At 42.9% G+C, this 17699-nt stretch overlaps 1 protein-coding gene across 1 annotated transcript in view; it reads right to left on the bottom strand.

Moving 5' to 3' along the window:
- Positions 1 to 16385: 16385 nt before the first annotated feature.
- znf536 (zinc finger protein 536) overlaps positions 16386 to 17699 on the bottom strand; it is a 366387-nt gene continuing 365073 nt past the window's right edge. The window contains exon 5 of the mRNA XM_070898079.1: positions 16386 to 17168. Within this exon, the coding sequence (XP_070754180.1) occupies positions 16933 to 17168 (236 nt within the window). The 3' untranslated portion in view covers positions 16386 to 16932. The remainder of the gene's footprint in view (positions 17169 to 17699) is intronic.

Genomic DNA, 17699 nt, shown 5'->3' with positions numbered 1-17699 from the left:
ATGACCTTTCACCCCACCAGGCTCCACGTTCAATGGATCATCCTCCACCATTTCCGCCACCTCCAGTGCAATCCCACCACCAATCATATCTTCCGCTCCCCATCCATTCTGAAGGAACCGCTCCATTCGTGACACCCTGGTCCATTCTGCAATTACCCCCAGCACCCCCTCCCTTTCCCACAGCACCTTTCCGTGCAAGCACAAAAGATGCAACACCTGCCCTTTTACCTCCTCTCTGCCCACTGTCCAGGGACCTAAACACTCCTTCCAGGTGAAACAGCAATTTACTTGTACTTCTTTCAATGTAGTATACTGTATTCGCTACTCACGATGTGGTCTCCTCTACATTGGGGAGACCAAATGCAGATTGGGTGGCTACTTTGCGGAACACCTCCGTTCAGTCCACAAGCTTCCAATCCGCTCCACTCCCACTCTGACCTTACCACCCTCGGCCTCCTACATTGTTGCAATGAAGTTCCATGCAAGCTCGAGGAACAGCACCTCATCTTTCGTTTGGGCACTTTACACCCTTCCAGCTCAACATTGAGTTCAACAATTTCAGACCACAACCTCTGCCCATATTTTGTTCCCTTTCCTTGCTTTTTTTTTTACAAAAACTGCCTCCCCCCCCCATTTTTTAATTTTAATTTTGTTTCTTTCCGTTTTCCATGGTAGCTGGCACTTATTCCGCCATTCGCACCCTAACTAGACTCATCTTTTGTTTCCTAACTTGTGTTGTTACCATCTCAATTTGGCCCATCATCCCCTATGTCTCTCAAATCTCTTCTGCCTTCCACCCTATCATGAACCTTCCCTTTTGTTCTTTGCATCCCCCCATCCGCGCCCCCCCCCACTCCCACTCCCTCTTTCCGTGCCCCACACTTCCTTAAGAATCTGCTACATTTCGAATTATTGCCAGTTCAGATGAAGTGTCAATGACCGAAAACGTTAACTCTGTTTCTCTCTCCACAGATGCTGTCTGACCCGCTGAGATTTCCAGCATTTTCTGTTTTTGTACGGAGTGACTTCATTTGCTGTTGCTGGTGCCTGAGGAGATCTTAATTTCTGGTGAAGTAATTTAGCTCCAGTGACTTTTGAGGCATTGGTCTTACCAATCAACTGTGATGGACATTGTAACGAGATAATGTATAGCACCCTCTAGCTACGAGGTATTGATATGATAGGATGCCCACAAAAGTTCGTCACCATCCTCCGCCTACTCCACGACGGCATGCAGGCTGTGATCCTTACCAACGGATCCATTACAGACCCAATCCACATCAGGACCGGGGTCAAACAGGGCTGCGTTATCGCCCCAACCCTCTTCTCAATCTTCCTCGCTGCCATGCTCCACCTCACAGTCGACAAGCTCCCCGCTGAAGTGGAATTAACTACAGAACCAGTGGGAAGCTCTTCAACCTTAGCCGTCTCCAGGCCAGGTCCAAGGCCACCTCAACCTCTGTCTTCGAGCTACAGTAGGCGGACAATGCTTGCATCTGCGCACATACAGAGGCTGAACTCCAGGACATAGTTGACGTATTTACTGAGGCATACGAAAGCATGGGCCTTACGCTAAACATCAGCAAGACAAAGGTCCTCCACCAGCCTGTCCTTACCGCACAGCACTGTTCCCCAGTCATCAAGATCCTTGGTGTGGCCTTGGACAACGTGAACCACTTCCCATGTCTCGGGAGCCTCCTATCAACGAGAGCAGGCATTGCCGAAGAGATCCGACATCGCTTCCAGTGCACCAGTGCAGCCTTCGGCCACTTGAGGAAAAGAGTGTTTGAAGACCAGGCCCTCAAAACTGCCATCAAGCTCATGGTCTACAGGGCTGTGGTAATACCCACCCTCCTGTATGTCTCAGAAATATGGACCATGTACAATAGACACCTCAAGTCACTGGAGAAATACGACCAGCGATGTCTCCGCAAGATCCTACAAATGCCCTGAGAGGACAGATGCACAAACATTAGTGTCCTCGACCAGGCTAACATCCCCAGCATCGAAGCACTGACCACACTTGATCAGCTCCGCTGGGCAGGTCACATAGTTCGCATGCCAGTCATGAGACTCCCAAACCAAACGCTTTACTCGGAACTCCTTCACGGCAAACGAGCCAAAGGTGGGCAGCAGAAACGTTACAAGGACAAATTCTAAAAGGACAAAGGGTGTTAAAAAAACAAGCCTGAAGGCTTTGTGTCTTAATGCAAGGAATTTCCGTAATAAGGTGGATGAATTAACTGTGCAAATAGATGTTAACAAATATGATGTGATTGGGATTACAGAGACGTGGCTCCAGGATGATCAGGGCTGGGAACTCAACATCCAGGGGTATTCAACATTCAGGAAGGATAGAATAAAAGGAAAAGGAGGTGGAGTAGCATTGCTGGTTAAGGAGGAGATTAATGCAATAGTTAGGAAAGACATTAGCTTGGATGATGTGGAATCTATATGGGTAGAGCTGCAGAACACCAAAGGGCAAAAAACGTTAGTGGGAGTTGTGTACAGACCTCCAAACAGTAGTAGTGATGTTGGGGAGGGCATCAAACAGGAAATTAGGGGTGCATGCAATAAAGGTGCAGCAGTTATAATGGGTGACTTTAATATGCACATAGATTGGGCTAACCAAACTGGAAGCAATACAGTGGAGGAGGATTTCCTGGAGTGCATAAGGGATGGTTTTCTAGACCAATATGTCGAGGAACCAACTAGGGGGGAGGCCATCTTAGACTGGGTGTTGTATAATGAGAGAGGATTAATTAGCAATCTCGTTGTGCGAGGCCCCTTGGGGAAAAGTGACCATAATATGCTGGAATTCTGCATTAGAATGGAGAATGAAACAGTTAATTCAGAGACCATGGTCCAGAACTTAAAAAAGGCTAACTTTGAAGGTATGAAGCGTGAATTGGCTAAGATAGATTGGCGAATGATATTTAAGGGGTTGACTGTGGATGGGCAATGGCAGACATTTAGAGACCGCATGGATGAACTACAACAATTGTACATTCCTGTCTGGCGTAAAAATAAAAACGGGAAGGTGGCTCAACCGTGGCTATCAATGGAAATCAGGGATAGTATTAAAGCCAAGGAAGTGGCATACAAATTGGCCAGAAATAGCAGCGAACCCGGGGACTGGGAGAAATTTAGAACTCAGCAGAGGAGGACAAAGGGTTTGATTAGGGCAGGGAAAATGGAGTACGAGAAAAAGCTTGCAGGGAACATTAAGACGGATTGCAAAAGTTTCTATAGATATGTAAAGAGAAAAAGGTTAGTAAAGACAAATGTAGGTCCCCTGCAATCAGAATCAGGGGAAGTCATAATGGGGAACAAAGAAATGGCGGACCAATTGAACAAGTACTTTGGTTCGGTATTCACTAAGGTGGATACAAACAACCTTCCGGATATAAAAGGGGTCAGAGGGTCTAGTAAGGAGGAGGAACTGAGGGAAATCCTTATTAGTCGGGAAATTGTGTTGAGGAAATTGATGGGATTGAAGGCCGATAAATCCCCAAGGCCTGATGGACTGCATCCCAGAGTACTTAAGGAGGTGGCCTTGGAAATAACGGATGCATTGACAGTCATTTTCCAACATTCCATTGACTCTGGATCAGTTCCTATGGAGTGGAGGGTAGCCAATGTAACCCCACTTTTTAAAAAAGGAGGGAGAGAGAAAACAGGGAATTATAGACCGGTCAGCCTGACATCGGTAGTGGGTAAAATGATGGAATCAATTATTAAGGATGTCATAGCAGTGCATTTGGAAAGAGGTGACATGATAGGTCCAAGTCAGCATGGATTTGTGAAAGGGAAATCATGCTTGACAAATCTTCTGGAATTTTTTGAGGATGTTTCCAGTAGAGTGGACAAGGAAGAACCAGTTGATGTGCTATATTTGGACTTTCAGAAGGCTTTCGACAAGGTCCCACACAAGAGATTAATGTGCAAAGTTAAAGCACATGGGATTGGTGGTAGTGTGCTGACATGGATTGAGAACTGGTTGTCAGACAGGAAGCAAAGAGTAGGAGTAAATGGGTACTTTTCAGAATGGCAGGCAGTGACATAGTATCGCAAGGTTCTGTGCTGGGGCCCCGGCTGTTTACACTGTACATTAATGATTTAGACGAGGGGATTAAATGTAGTATCTCCAAATTTGCGGATGACACTAAGTTGGGTGGCAGTGTGAGCTGCGAGGAGGATGCTATGAGGCTGCAGAGTGACTTGGATAGGTTAGGTGAGTGGGCAAATGCATGGCAGATGAAGTATAATGTGGATAAATGTGAGGTTATCCACTTTGGTGGTAAAAACAGAGAGACAGACTATTATCTGAATGGTGACAGATTAGGAAAAGGGGAGGTGCAATGAGACCTGGGTGTCATGGTACATCAGTCATTGAAGGTTGGCATGCAGGTACAGCAGGCGGTTAAGAAAGCAAATGGCATGTTGGCCTTCATAGCGAGGGGATTTGAGTACAGGGGCAGGGAGGTGTTGCTACAGTTGTACAGGGCCTTGCTGAGGCCACACCTGGAGTATTGTGTACAGTTTTGGTCTCCTAACCTGAGGAAGGACATTCTTGCTATTGAGGGAGTGCAGCGAAGGTTCACCAGACTGATTCCTGGGATGGCGGGACTGACCTATCAAGAAAGACTGGATCAACTGGGCTTGTATTCACTGGAGTTCAGAAGAATGAGAGGGGACCTCATGGAAACGTTTAAAATTCTGATGGGTTTAGACAGGTTAGATGCAGGAAGAATTTTCCCAATGTTGGGGAAGTCCAGAACCATGGGTCACAGTCTAAGGATGAGGGGCAAGTCATTTAGGACCGAGATGAGGAGAAACTTCTTCACCCAGAGAGTGGTGAACCAGTGGAATTCTCTACCACAGAAAGTTGTTGAGGCCAATTCACTAAATATATTCAAAAAGGAGTTAGATGAAGTCCTTACTACTAGGGGGATCAAGGGATATGGTGAGAAAGCAGGAATGGGGTACTGAAGTTGCATGTTCAGCCATGAACTCATTGAATGGCGGTGCAGGCTAAAAGGGCCGAATGGCCTACTCCTGCACCTATTTTCTATGTTTCTATGTAAGGACACCCTCAAAGCTTCCCTGATAAAGTGCAACATCCCCACTGACACCTGGGAGAACCTGGCCAAAGACCACCCTAAGTGGAGGAAGTGCATCCGGGAGGGCGCTGAGCATTTTGAGTTTCATCACCGAGAATGCAGAAATCAAGCGCAGGCAGCGGAAAGAGCGTGCGGCAAACCAGTCCCACATACCCCTTCCCTCAACGACTATCTGCCCCACCTGTGACAGAGACTTTGGTTCTTATATTGGACTGTACAGCCACCTAAGAACTCATGTTAAGAGTGGAAGCAAGTCTTCCTCGATTCTAAGGGACTGCCTATGATGATAGATTGATATAATGTATAGTGCCCTCTAGCTGGGAGGTATAGGGAGCTGTATTGAGAAAGGGTCTGTGAAGGAACACCGTCTTAAAAGCTCCACATGGCTGTTTGAATTTTTTCCAGTTGGCTTTCAAATCACCAGTCACCTGCAATGGAGGTGGGAGAGGAATGTGCGCGGTAGTTGGCATCTTGCTGGTCATGATAGCTCGCTACAGTTTAGGACTTTGAGTTTGTCACATACATGTATACAGTTCAAAATACCCAGAGGACGAGAACAAGTCTAATAGTAAAATATTGTGGCCATGTAATTGTAGAAATAATTTTTCAATCGAGGCTCTACAATAACGTATGCCACTTTAAGTTTAGTTTATTAATGCCTCTAGATTATTTTACAAGCTTATGACTATTTATCACCCTTCACGGATCCACATGAGTTGTGTAGGAAGCACACTCTGCACTGCACTGCTTAATGTCAATTTCGATTGGCTTGAAAAAATCTTACAGTTCCAATATTTCGGTCATAGATGCGTTCGACGAAAGATCGGAAGTCTCCGCTTCTGACACCATGTATGTTATGATGTCTTGAACACTCTTGAACACTCTTAGTTCAACTTAACTCTATTTATTTGACAGATCTCAAACAGCCATGTGGAGCTTTTAAGATGACGTTCCTTCACAGACCCTGTCTCACCGCGTCCAGTGTGGGACAGCTATGAAATGATCACAAATATTGTGGAAAAAACAGATAGAGTTAGGGTTGCAATGTATATCACTGCCATTGGCAGTGATGCCCTAGATATCCACAATAATCTTCCCTACAAATCAGAGGAAGACAAGCAGGAAATTGAGATTATTTTGAAGCTCTGGGAAGAGCACTGTAAAGGTAAAACCAACATCATCTATGAACGATATCAGTTTAACAGCTGCGTACAAGGGGATGAGCTGTTTGACAGATAGCTCATGAAAGTGAGAGAGCTAGCATCGTCATGTGATTTCGGCAATTTGTAGGATGTTTTCATCAGAGACCACAGAGTCTGTGGAATATCTGATAACATTCTGCGTAAGAGGCTGTTGCAAGAATCAAGCCTAATATTCGATAAATGTGTGATGCTCTGTAAAGCTACAGAGGCCACAGTTACGCAAATGAAATCCATGAAGCTCACTAAAACAGACTCTGAAGATGTCAAAGCTGTCAGACAGAAACCCCAACCCACAAAGAAAGAATTCAGACAAAGAGTTCACGAACAATTGCAGATATTGTGGCAAAAGACATGAATTGTCAAAAACTAAATGCCCAGCATATAGGAAGGCCTGCACAAGTTGCAGCAAACTAAATCACTTTTCTCAAAAGTGTAGGCAGAATGGATCAAAGCAGAAGTCTACACATAACCCTAAATATAAGGGCAAGCCAAAAGTTCATGCACTATATGAAAAGTATTATGATTCTGATTTTGAAATCATGACTGTAAAGATGCTTGGTAAAGTTGATTGCACAATCAAGGACAAAGCTGACAAAGTATCCCAACAAGATTATGGCCAGCTTCTCCATTAAAGCTCAAATGCTAAAAATGCAAATAGATTGTGGGGCCACATGCAATGTGCTATCTTTTAGATACTTACCAAAAGGCTTAAAGATAAAAAAAAATCTAAGACAATACTGTTACTATATGACAACCATGCAACCATTCCAGTGGTAGGGACTTGTAATGTGCCACTGGAAAATACAAAGAACAAGCAAAAGTACATTGTGCCCTTTGTGATCATTGAGAGCCAAAGTGCACCACTGATTGGCTCACGCACTGCTCAACAGCTACAACTAATAAAAGTGCAGCATCAGAATATCGCGGTATAAATGAACCACGTGAATCGCAAACTACGAACAAGGCAAACATCTCGCTAGCATCAAAAACTGATATCAACAATGCGTATCCAGATGTGTTTAAGGGACTTGGACACATGCCAGAACAATTCACCTTGAACTTAATGAATCAGCGACACCAGCTGTAATGTCACTCAGACGGGTGCCAATAGCGATCAAACAAATGCTAAAAGAGGAACTTGATCATTTGGAAATCGACAAATCATCACAAAAGTTGTTGAACCAACAGACTGGGTATCCAGTCTAGTGACTGAACAAAAACCAAATGGAAAGATACGAGTATGTATTGACCCTCAACATCTGAACAATGCCCTGAAACGTGGGCACTATCCACTTCCTGTGATCGATGATATCTTGCCACAGATGTCAAATGTAAAGGTCTTCACTAAAGCAGACTGCAAGGAGGGTTTCTTGCAAAATGTGAACTAGACACAGAGTCCTCCTACCTCACGGCCTTCTAGACTCCATGGGGATGATATTAATATAATTGGCATCAGTCCTGCCCCGGAAATCTTCCAGCAGAAGTTAAACCAGAACCTCAAGGGTCTAGATGGAGTCTACATGATTGCAGATGCTATCTTGATCACTGGACGTGGTGAGATACTTAGAGGTCAATCATGATCATGATGCAAACTTACGCAAATTCATGCAGAAATGCAAAGAGCGAAACATCAAGCTAAATTTCAATAAGTTCGAATACAAGAGCTCCCAAGTGAAATACATGGGACACATATTGTTGAGTGATGGACTCAAAACTGACCCAAGCAAAGTGGCTGCAATCAACGAAATGCAGAAACTGCAGGATATCGCAGGTGTACAACGATTCGTGGCATGACAAAGTACCTCACAAAATTCTTGCTAGATCATTCAGACCGCAGCGAGCCTCTGCGACGGCTTACTCATAAAGACCCGGTCTGGAAATGGACTGAAGAACAAGACAAAACGTTTGAAGCTATCAAACAAAACATGACAGATTCTCCGGTGCTCAGATACTTTGACCAAAAACTTGCAACCGAAGGTCAAGGAGCTGTTTCAAGCAAGGGTCTTGGGTTTGTCCTTCTGCAACAGGGCCAACCAATTGCATACGTGAATCGAGCGCTCACTCCAGCAGAAACGCGATACTCTCAAATCGAAAAGGAGCTGCTTGCTCAAGTCTTCAGAATGAAACAAAACCCTCAATATGTATATGGTCGCAAGATCACACTATGGACAGACCATAAGCCTTTGGTTGCTATATGACGCAAGCCATTATCTGCAGCACCCAAGCGACTACAACGTCTGCTCATTCGGCTCAACCAATATGACGTTGAAATAAAGTATCAACCAGGAAAAGAAATGTACCTAGCAGACACCCTCTCACATGCATACCTCAAAAACGTAGAGAGATCACTGACAGAAGTTGCAGTGGAATGCATCCACATGGTGGACTTTCTCCCACTCTCCAAACAAGGACTGACTACCATACAATGCACAACTGCAAGTGACTCTATACTACAAATGGTCATACAACAAATCACAACGGGATGGCCAGAAATGACACATGAATGCCTGCCTGAACTGCATGCATACTTCAAAGTTCATGACGAATTCACAACACAGGATGGCATAGTCTTCAAAGGCTATCGCTGTGTCATACCAAAATCCCTGAGGGCCGACATTTGTCAGCGACTTCATGCTGCTCACACCAGCGACGAGAGCACTCTTCGACGTGCCAGAGATTCTGTTTACTGGCCAGTGACATAAAAGACTATGTTTCAAAGTGTGAAACAAGTAACACTTAGAGAAAAAATAAATAAGACAATGTTTTGTTGTTGTTTGTTAAACTTGTAGTTGTTTAATACATGTATTCATAAGAAGTTAACTACTTGTTTATATTAAAGCTAAATTTAATTCATTTTTGTTTCTTATGAAAGGAAAGGTATAACAAGATAATGTATAGCACCCTCTAGCTAGGAGGTCAATATACTGTATAGCGCCCTCTAGCTAGGAGGTATAGGGAACTATATTGAGAGAGAAGGTCTGTGAAGGAATGCCATCTTAAATGCTCCACATGACTGTTTGAGATCTCCCAAATAAATAGAGTTAAGTTGAACTAAAAGTGTTCAAGAGTGTTTAATGTTGTAAGTGGATGTGTTACGCTAAATTCCCTGTGAGAGAAAGCTTTGAAATCTGTTTGAATTTAATCAGCATACACAAAGTAAAAGGGACTTTCATAGAAACATAGAAAATAGGTGCAGGAGTAGGCCATTCGGCCCTTCGAGCCTGCACCACCATTCAATAAGATCATAGCTGATCATTCATCTCAGTACCCCTTTCCTGCTTTCTCTCCATACCCCATTGATCCCTTTAGCTGTAAGGGCCATATCTAACTCCCTCTTGAATATAACCAATGAACTGGCATCAACAACTCTCTGTGGCAGGGAATTCCACAGGTTAACAACTCTCCTCATCTCAGTCCTAAATGGCTTTCCCCTTATACTTAGACTGTCCTTTGGTTCTGGACTTCCCCAACATCGGGAACATTCTTCCTGCATCTAACCTGTCCAGTCCCGTCAGAATTTTATATGTTTCTATGAGATCCCCTCTCATCCTTCTAAACTCCAGTGAATATAGGCCCAGTCAATCCAGTCTCTCCTCATATGTCAGTCCTGCCAATATAAATAATGTAAGACTGTAGCAATTTGTCGGGGAAATGCTCTAAAACAGGAGGCAAGGAGTTTTGAATCCTTTCTTCTGTGTTATTCCTTCATCCTGCAGCATGCTATCCTTTTCTATTGCTATTCCTCTTTGGTTATAACAGATTAACACATATTATATTCACAGTATAGTGTACAGCATAGTACACATGGTGCATTATGGTAATGAGTGAACTTTACTGAATGGCTTGAACAGAGGCTTACAAGTGTCAGCTAGTGGTAGTGCCATTGTGCTTGCATACTTCGTGCATAGTGGGCTTTGGCAGTTAATCAGTTTGGGCAGGATGTGGGTAAACCTCACAGTGTTCTTGATGGCTTCCGTAGAGCTGTCTGTGGCTGAATATTCCCATTTTTCCTGACAGAAGAGGATAGCAAGGATGGGGAGGAGGGTAATTCAAGGTGGGAAATGCATGAAAAAAATTGCACATTTTCCCTCCCTCTTTTAGGATCCTCCTACATAACCCACCATTGAGCAGCCAGGAAGAAGAGCAGGGCATCTGCTCCCAAGGCACTGACAGTGGTGACCTAAAACCAACTGCTGGAAGAGGCCAAGAAAATTCCAGGTTAACTCATCACCTGACTTTCCCTCCTTGCTTGCAGGGATGCATCTGTGAATGCTGCCTTTCATTGATACTCTGAGTTTGGGAACTCACCATGTGAGGAATCTTGGAAGTGAGCTAATCTTACTTTACTTAAATTAACTCACTACTGAAATTGGTAAATAAGACCCCAGGTGACTGAATTTCATTTATTTCTATGCGAGCTTCCTGGATTTACACAAATGTTGCGCTGGTATTACACCCGCAATATTGGCGCAGCGTGCTTAATATAAACAGTTTTATAGTGATTTTTTTTGTGGGTTTTTTCTCTTCTTACTGAGACCTGCAATATATTGAACCAAAGTGCCATCAGTCTCAGTGCAGGCAAGATGCTTTGGACTCTCACTCTACTTGACTTGTTCAGAAGGGCCTGCAGCAGGTTCTGAGAGAACTAACATGAGGGAAAACCCTACTTGACCTCGTCCTCACCAATCTACCTGTCGCAGATGCATCTGTCCATGGCAGCATTGGAAGCAGTGACCACTGCATAGTCATTGTGGAGAAAACATCTCATCTTCACACTGAGGACACCTTCCATCATAGCATTACCATCATGCTAAATGGGATAGATTCAGAACAGATCGAGCAGCTCAAAACTGGGCATCCATGAGGCACTGTGGGTCATCAGTAGCAGCAGAATTGTATTCCACCACAAACTGTAACCTCATGGCCTGGCTTATCCCTCGCTCTACCATTACCATCAAGCCAGGGGACCAATCCTGGTTCAATGAGGAGTGTAGAAGAGCATGCCAGGAGCAGCACCAGGCGTACCTAAAAGTGAGGTGCCAAACTGCGGAAGCTGCAACACAAGATTACATGTAAGCTAAACAACGGAAGCAGCAAGCCATAGACAGGGTACAGCGATCCCACAATCAACGGATCAGATCAAAGCTCTATAGTCCTGCCACATTCAGTCACGAATGGTGGTGGACCATTAAACAACTAATGAGAGGAAGAGGCGCCATGAATATCCCCATCCTCAATGATGGCAGAGCACAGCACGTAAATGCAAAAGACAAGGCTGAAGCATTTGCAACCATCTTCAGCCAGAAGTGCCAAGTGGATGATTCATATCAGCCTCCTCCTGAGGTCCCCATCTTCACAGAAGCCAGTCTTCAGCCAATTTAATTCACTCCATGTGATATCAAAAAATAGCTAAGTGCACTGGATACAGGAAAGCTTATGGGCCCCGACAACATCCCGGCTGTTGTGCTGAAGACGTGCTCCAGAACTAGCTGCGCCTCTAGCCAAGTTGTTCCAGTACAGCTACAACACTGGCATTTATCTGACAAAGTGGAAAATGGCCCAGGTATGTCCTGGCCACAAAAAGCAGGACCACTAGAGGATGAGACTAGGGAATTAATAATGGAGAACAGGGAAATGGCAGAGACGTTGAACAAATATTTTGTATCGGTCTTCATGGTAGAAGACACTAAAAACTTCTCAATAGTGGATAATCAAGGGGCTATAGGGAGGGAAGAATTTAATACAATCACCATCACTAATGAAGTAGTACTCAGTAAAATAATGGGACTAAAAGCAGATAAGTCCCCTGCACCCAATGGATTACATCTAGCATCTTGAGAGAGGTGGCTGTAGAGATAGTGGATGCATTGGTTATAATCTACCAAAATTCCCTAGATTCTGGGGCCGTCCCAGCGGATTGGCAAATCGCAAATCGCAAATGTAACACCCCTATTTAAAAAAGGAAGCAGCCAAAAAGCAGGAAACTATAGACCAGTTAGCCTAACATCTGCCATTGAAAAAATGCTGGAGTCCATTATTAAGGAAGCAGTGGCAGGACATTTGGAAAAGCATAATTCAATCAACCAGAGTCAGCATGGTTTTGTGAAAGGGAAATTATGTTTGACAAATTTGCTGGAGTTCTTTCAGGATGTAACGAGCAGGGTAGATAAGGGGGAACCAGTGGATGTGGTGTATTTGGATTTCCAAAAGGCATTTGATAAGGTGCCACATAAAAGGTTACTGCACACGATAAAACTTCATGGGGTTGGGGGTAATATATTAGCATGGATAGAGGATTGGCTAACTAACAGAAAACAGAGAGTTGGGGTAAGTTGGTTATTTTTCAATTGGAAAACTGTGACTAGTGGGGTGCTGTAGGGATTGGTGCTGGATCCTCAACTATTTACAATCAATATTAATGACTTGGATGAAGGGACTGAGTGTAATGTAGCCAAGTTTGCTGATGATGTGAAGATGGGTGGGAAAGCAAATTGTGAGGAGGACACACAAAATCTGCAAACAGGCTAAGCAAGTGGGCAAAAATTTGGCAGATGGAGTATAATGTGGGAAAATGTGAGGTTATCCACTTTGGCAGAAAAAATAGAAAAGCAAATTATAATTTAAATGGAGAAAAATTGCAAAGTGCTGCAGTACAGAGTGCTGGGGTCTTTGCGCATGAAAAAGAATAAGTTAGTATGCAGGTACAGCAAGTAATCAGGAAGGCAAATGGAATGTTGGCCTTTATTAGAAGGGGGATAGAGTATAAAAGCAAAGAAGTCCTGCTACACCTGTACAGGGTATTGGTAAGGCCACACCTGGAGTACTATGTGCAGTTTTGGTCTCCGTATTTAAGGAGGGATATACTTGTATTGAACCCTCAGAGAAGGTTGATTCCAGAGATGAAGGGGTTGACTTATGAAGATAGGTTGAATAGGTTGGGTCTATACTCATTGAAGTTCAGAACAATGAGAGGTGACCTTATTGAAACATGTCAGATAATGAGAGGGCTGGACAAGTTGGATGTAGAGAGGTCATTTCCACTCATAGGGGAAACTAAAACTATGGGGCATAGTCTCAGAATAAGGGGCCGTCCATTTAAAACTGAGATGAGGAGGAATTTCTTCTCTCAGAGGGTTGTAAATCTGTGGAACTATCTGCCCCAGAGAGCTGTGGCGGCTGGGTCATTGAATATATTTTTAGGTGGAGATAGACAGATTTTTGAGTGATAAGGAATAAAGGGTTATGGGGAGCCGGCAGGGAAGTGGAGCTGAGTCCATGATCAGATCAGCCATGATCTTATTAAATGGCGGAGCAGACTCGAGAGGTCAAATGGCTTACTCCTGTTCCTATTTCTTGTGTTCTTGTGTTCTCAAGAGCAATTAGGGATGGGCTATAATTGTTGGCCTTGCCAGCGACCCCCACATCCTAGGAACGAATAAAAAAAAAAAGAATGACCTTCCCAATTGACATTTCCCTGTTCTGCATAATAATGGAAAAGTAAGAGCAAAGATTGAGTCAAGAGGCTCTGAGAGTGAGGAGCCATCGCAGTAGACAGCAGCCCTCTTGCTATTTTCCCTACCGGTGGCACAGTAGTTGCACTTGCCTTGCTCTGGTTTTTATGTTGCAGGGTCGGAAAATGAGCACCGCAGGCAATTTTGGCAAAACCACTGCTGTTGGCATGATCGGCGCAGAAACTGGCATCAATTTCAGCACAATTTCTGTGTAATTGCAAACCAGGAACTTGGGTACCATCATTCAACGAGTATCATGAACCGGGAAATTTGCATCAAAAATGTTTTTAAAGTAAAGCTCGCTAAGGTTAAACTGCTTCTGAATAGAAGTACATACTACTTTGGTTTTCAGCATTATGAGGATTTAGATATTCTGTAACAGCTCCCTGAGTCAAGATACTGGCCTGTGCGAATCCTGCAGAATTACTAAGGCAAGTATTATACTTCTGCATTATACAAGATGCTGAGTTTTTAGAGACACCATTATAAAATAAGAAGACGAAACCAGCTCTTTCAGAGGTAGAGGTTTTATTGCGTAAAACACTGGATAAAACTGTACTGCTTCAAAGACATCTTGCTTCTAACAGCAGAAAGAAAACAGTCATCGCTGAAAAACAACTTTTATACTTCTATACCAGAATAAAGTTCTGTCAACTGATGTATAATAAATAATGACCAAGAATAAACTTTAAATACAAAGTCATCTACTTGTTACAAGCAAGGCAACAAAATCCTCTACTCTATTGATCTCAGATCTCCTCCAAGATAGGAACTCCTTCATTTAGGAATGTAGACAATATCATGACCAGTTTCACACACTACAGAAGTACAGAGAAATGTTGACATGTTTAGATTTGTGAAGCATGGTGTTATTCAGAATCTGACAATGTATCACTGCTGCTGTCACTTGTTTGTATTACAAGTTACAAATGTTCTGGAAAGGTCTACGTCAGAGGGAAAAAAAGAGAGGGACAGTAGCACCTGACTAAATGGAATCAACGCACACGTCACAGAAAGGGAAATGTTTCCAGTGTCACAAACAGAATTATTGCCTGTCATCTGAAATGCTGAAAGACACAGAAGAATACTGAAAGATTTCAAAAGTGCAAGAATGGAATGTGTTTGCTAAGATACTGTAGGCGGCACACACACACACACACACACACACGCACACACACACACAAAAGCAAGCGACTGACACAGTCACCAAACACAGTAGTGCAGTTAATATCCTAAAGCTTACTACAGTCGTTCAGAAATGTTTAATAACATCTCGATCCCTTACTGGGATCTTTAGAAACAGTTGCATTAAGTTTATCATCTGGGTTTAAGTAAGGCAGTGAGAACTATACTAGAAAACAATAAAACCAGCTTGCTATACGCCAAATAGGTCCTAGTTAGCGACCTCAATTAAACCGTGGCTTCAGTTGGTTGACTTCCTCGTAGCCAGCATATGCAAACCTTACTTCTCTCTTAGCCTGAAATGTTATCCTTATCTCAGGTTAGTACTAAGCTTTTTTTTTATTTACACAAATCATAGATCGCAGTTTCTGATTACTTAAACTGCTTTAGGCAGAGCAGAAGTTTTAAGGCCCTGGGATTTACTTTCTGCTCCCAGCCCACATGGAAAGATATTGACTTTTTAAGTCTGATTTTTTTTTCAGAAGACACTAATACTCATCTACCGTCGGAAGAAGATACACCAGTTTTGCTTTCGATGAAGGAAGTACGATTCAAAGGCTATAAGCGTACTTGATTTTGATTTTCGTGCTGATATTGTGTTGCTAAAAACCTTCATAAGTCATTTTTCTCGAATGTTATAGTCACATCATTCATCACGAGCTTCGACTCTTTCAAAAGCTTCCTATATCACGATGAAATTAAACGCTGGACTTTTCGAATTGTACAAAAGCTAGAATTCATAAAAAATACACCACAAGTTCCATTGTTTCTGTTTTACAAAAACAAAGGGAAAAGACTGAACACTTCAACGGTATTTCATAATACGTACATACAGAGCAGGAAATTATGGATGATTGGGCTTCTTCATTTTCTCTACTATTTAATAGCATTTCAGGAGAAACTCCTGTTTTTTGTCTTTCACACTTACAAAAAATTAACAAATTGTTGCTCTTGGGGATTCTATTCAAGTAAAAAGCATGATGATCCTCTGCTACAAACATCCCACTTCCCACTAGTGCCCTCTACTGTCAGACTTAACATCTTTCAGTGCTCAGTAACACTGCCCCCCCCCCCCACCCCCACCCACCGTGCCCCCACCCTGCTTGTCTATAATTTGATTATTGATAACCTACTTCTCCACAGAAGAAAATTCCTTTAAGTAAAGAAAAAATGCTTTCTTCCCTCAACACTGCAAACTGATAACAAACAAAAAAATAAATGGCTAACACATTTGCAATTGTGTCTCATTCTCTTCCATTGATGCATTTGGCTATGAATCGGAAAAAAATGTGAAAATGTATCATCCCAGCCCACTTTACTGTAGGTCACTACTGACCCTAGTTCATGGGCCGTCTAAGATTTCGTCTATAGTGCAGTTGCGACACCGCTTGAATTGATTTTTTCTGCAATGACAGCTCCAGTCAGACTGGCACCATGGCAGTCTACCAACACATCTCATTACTATGCTAAGCGAATGACAGCAGCTGGTGTCATGTTATAAAGGTGTTTTCAACACTGAAAATACAGCCCCAGATCTTCAAGGCAATGCTAAATCATTCAGATGGTATCATTTTCCTGTTAAGAGCATTATTTTTGGACAAAGACCACTTTAAACTTTTAAATGTCCTGCTTTTAAGTAACTGATGACCTCCTCCCACCTCTTAGAACCACTTTATCCTCCCACCTGTGATGTTTTGAAGTACTTGTTGCTAGGTAACAGTTTGGCAGCCATTTGGGATGACTGGAAACTCCAGTTTTTATGTTCTATACTGTCGATCACAATACTGGGGTGTTATTTTTAAATAGTCCATAAGTTCTTTCCTTGGAATGCCATAAACGGTTGCTCATTCTGAATGCATATCAAAAAAGCTCTGTAAAAATGTATATTGCAAGTATTTCTTTTGTTCCACTGCATTACTCTTGGTCCTGACTGGATTCCGCCGGCAGTTCACATGAGCTCCCAGGTTTCACAACATTTTCTTCCTCTGAAATCCCAGGAGCTTCCGTTTCAACTCGTGAGCGCTTGAACCTGCGATCTGGGTACTGGCTGTTGTCAAAAGGCATACGATGCACGCACAGAACATGAGTCTTCAGGTTCCCCTTCTGAGAGGCACTGTATGGGCAGTATCTGCACTGGAAAGGCCTGTGACCTGTAGTGCAGGGAAAGACAAGAGTCTGGTTATAGTTCTGCGTCCCTTTGATCAAAAGAAACATATCAAGTACAGTACGGTGTCAGGAGGCATTCCAAACCTACAAAGGTTTGCTTTACAAGCATTTTTAAATAAAAGTGAGCATCTTATTTTAAGCCAACCTTTTTTCTTTAAAGGTTTTGCATCCCAAAGAAAATAACTGTATCATGTATGGGAGTAAACTGCACTGCTGTTAGGCTTAGAGGAAACTGAAAAGGGCCATTCACTGCCTCATAAAACTCTGGTAATACACCTCTTTTTAATTTTTCTTATACTTATATTCCAATATACAAATGTAGGATCGGTGGTCGTAAGGGGAAAATAAAACATCATAAGGTTTACAGAAGATGTACTGGGAAGAAATAAAATGCTTGTTCATATTGTAAATGAATCCTGACTTAATACAGGTGCCGACTGTCTCATTTCATGTTTCTGCACTGGACTTGTAAATATTACGCAAATACTGCTTACATTATTTATCTTGCAGCTTAT

The sequence above is a fragment of the Pristiophorus japonicus genome, chromosome 13, assembly GCF_044704955.1.
Source record: "Pristiophorus japonicus isolate sPriJap1 chromosome 13, sPriJap1.hap1, whole genome shotgun sequence".
Classification (NCBI taxonomy): domain Eukaryota; kingdom Metazoa; phylum Chordata; class Chondrichthyes; family Pristiophoridae; genus Pristiophorus; species Pristiophorus japonicus.
Note: the sequence above shows the minus strand (reverse complement) of the source record. Positions and strands in the feature narration are given on the sequence as shown.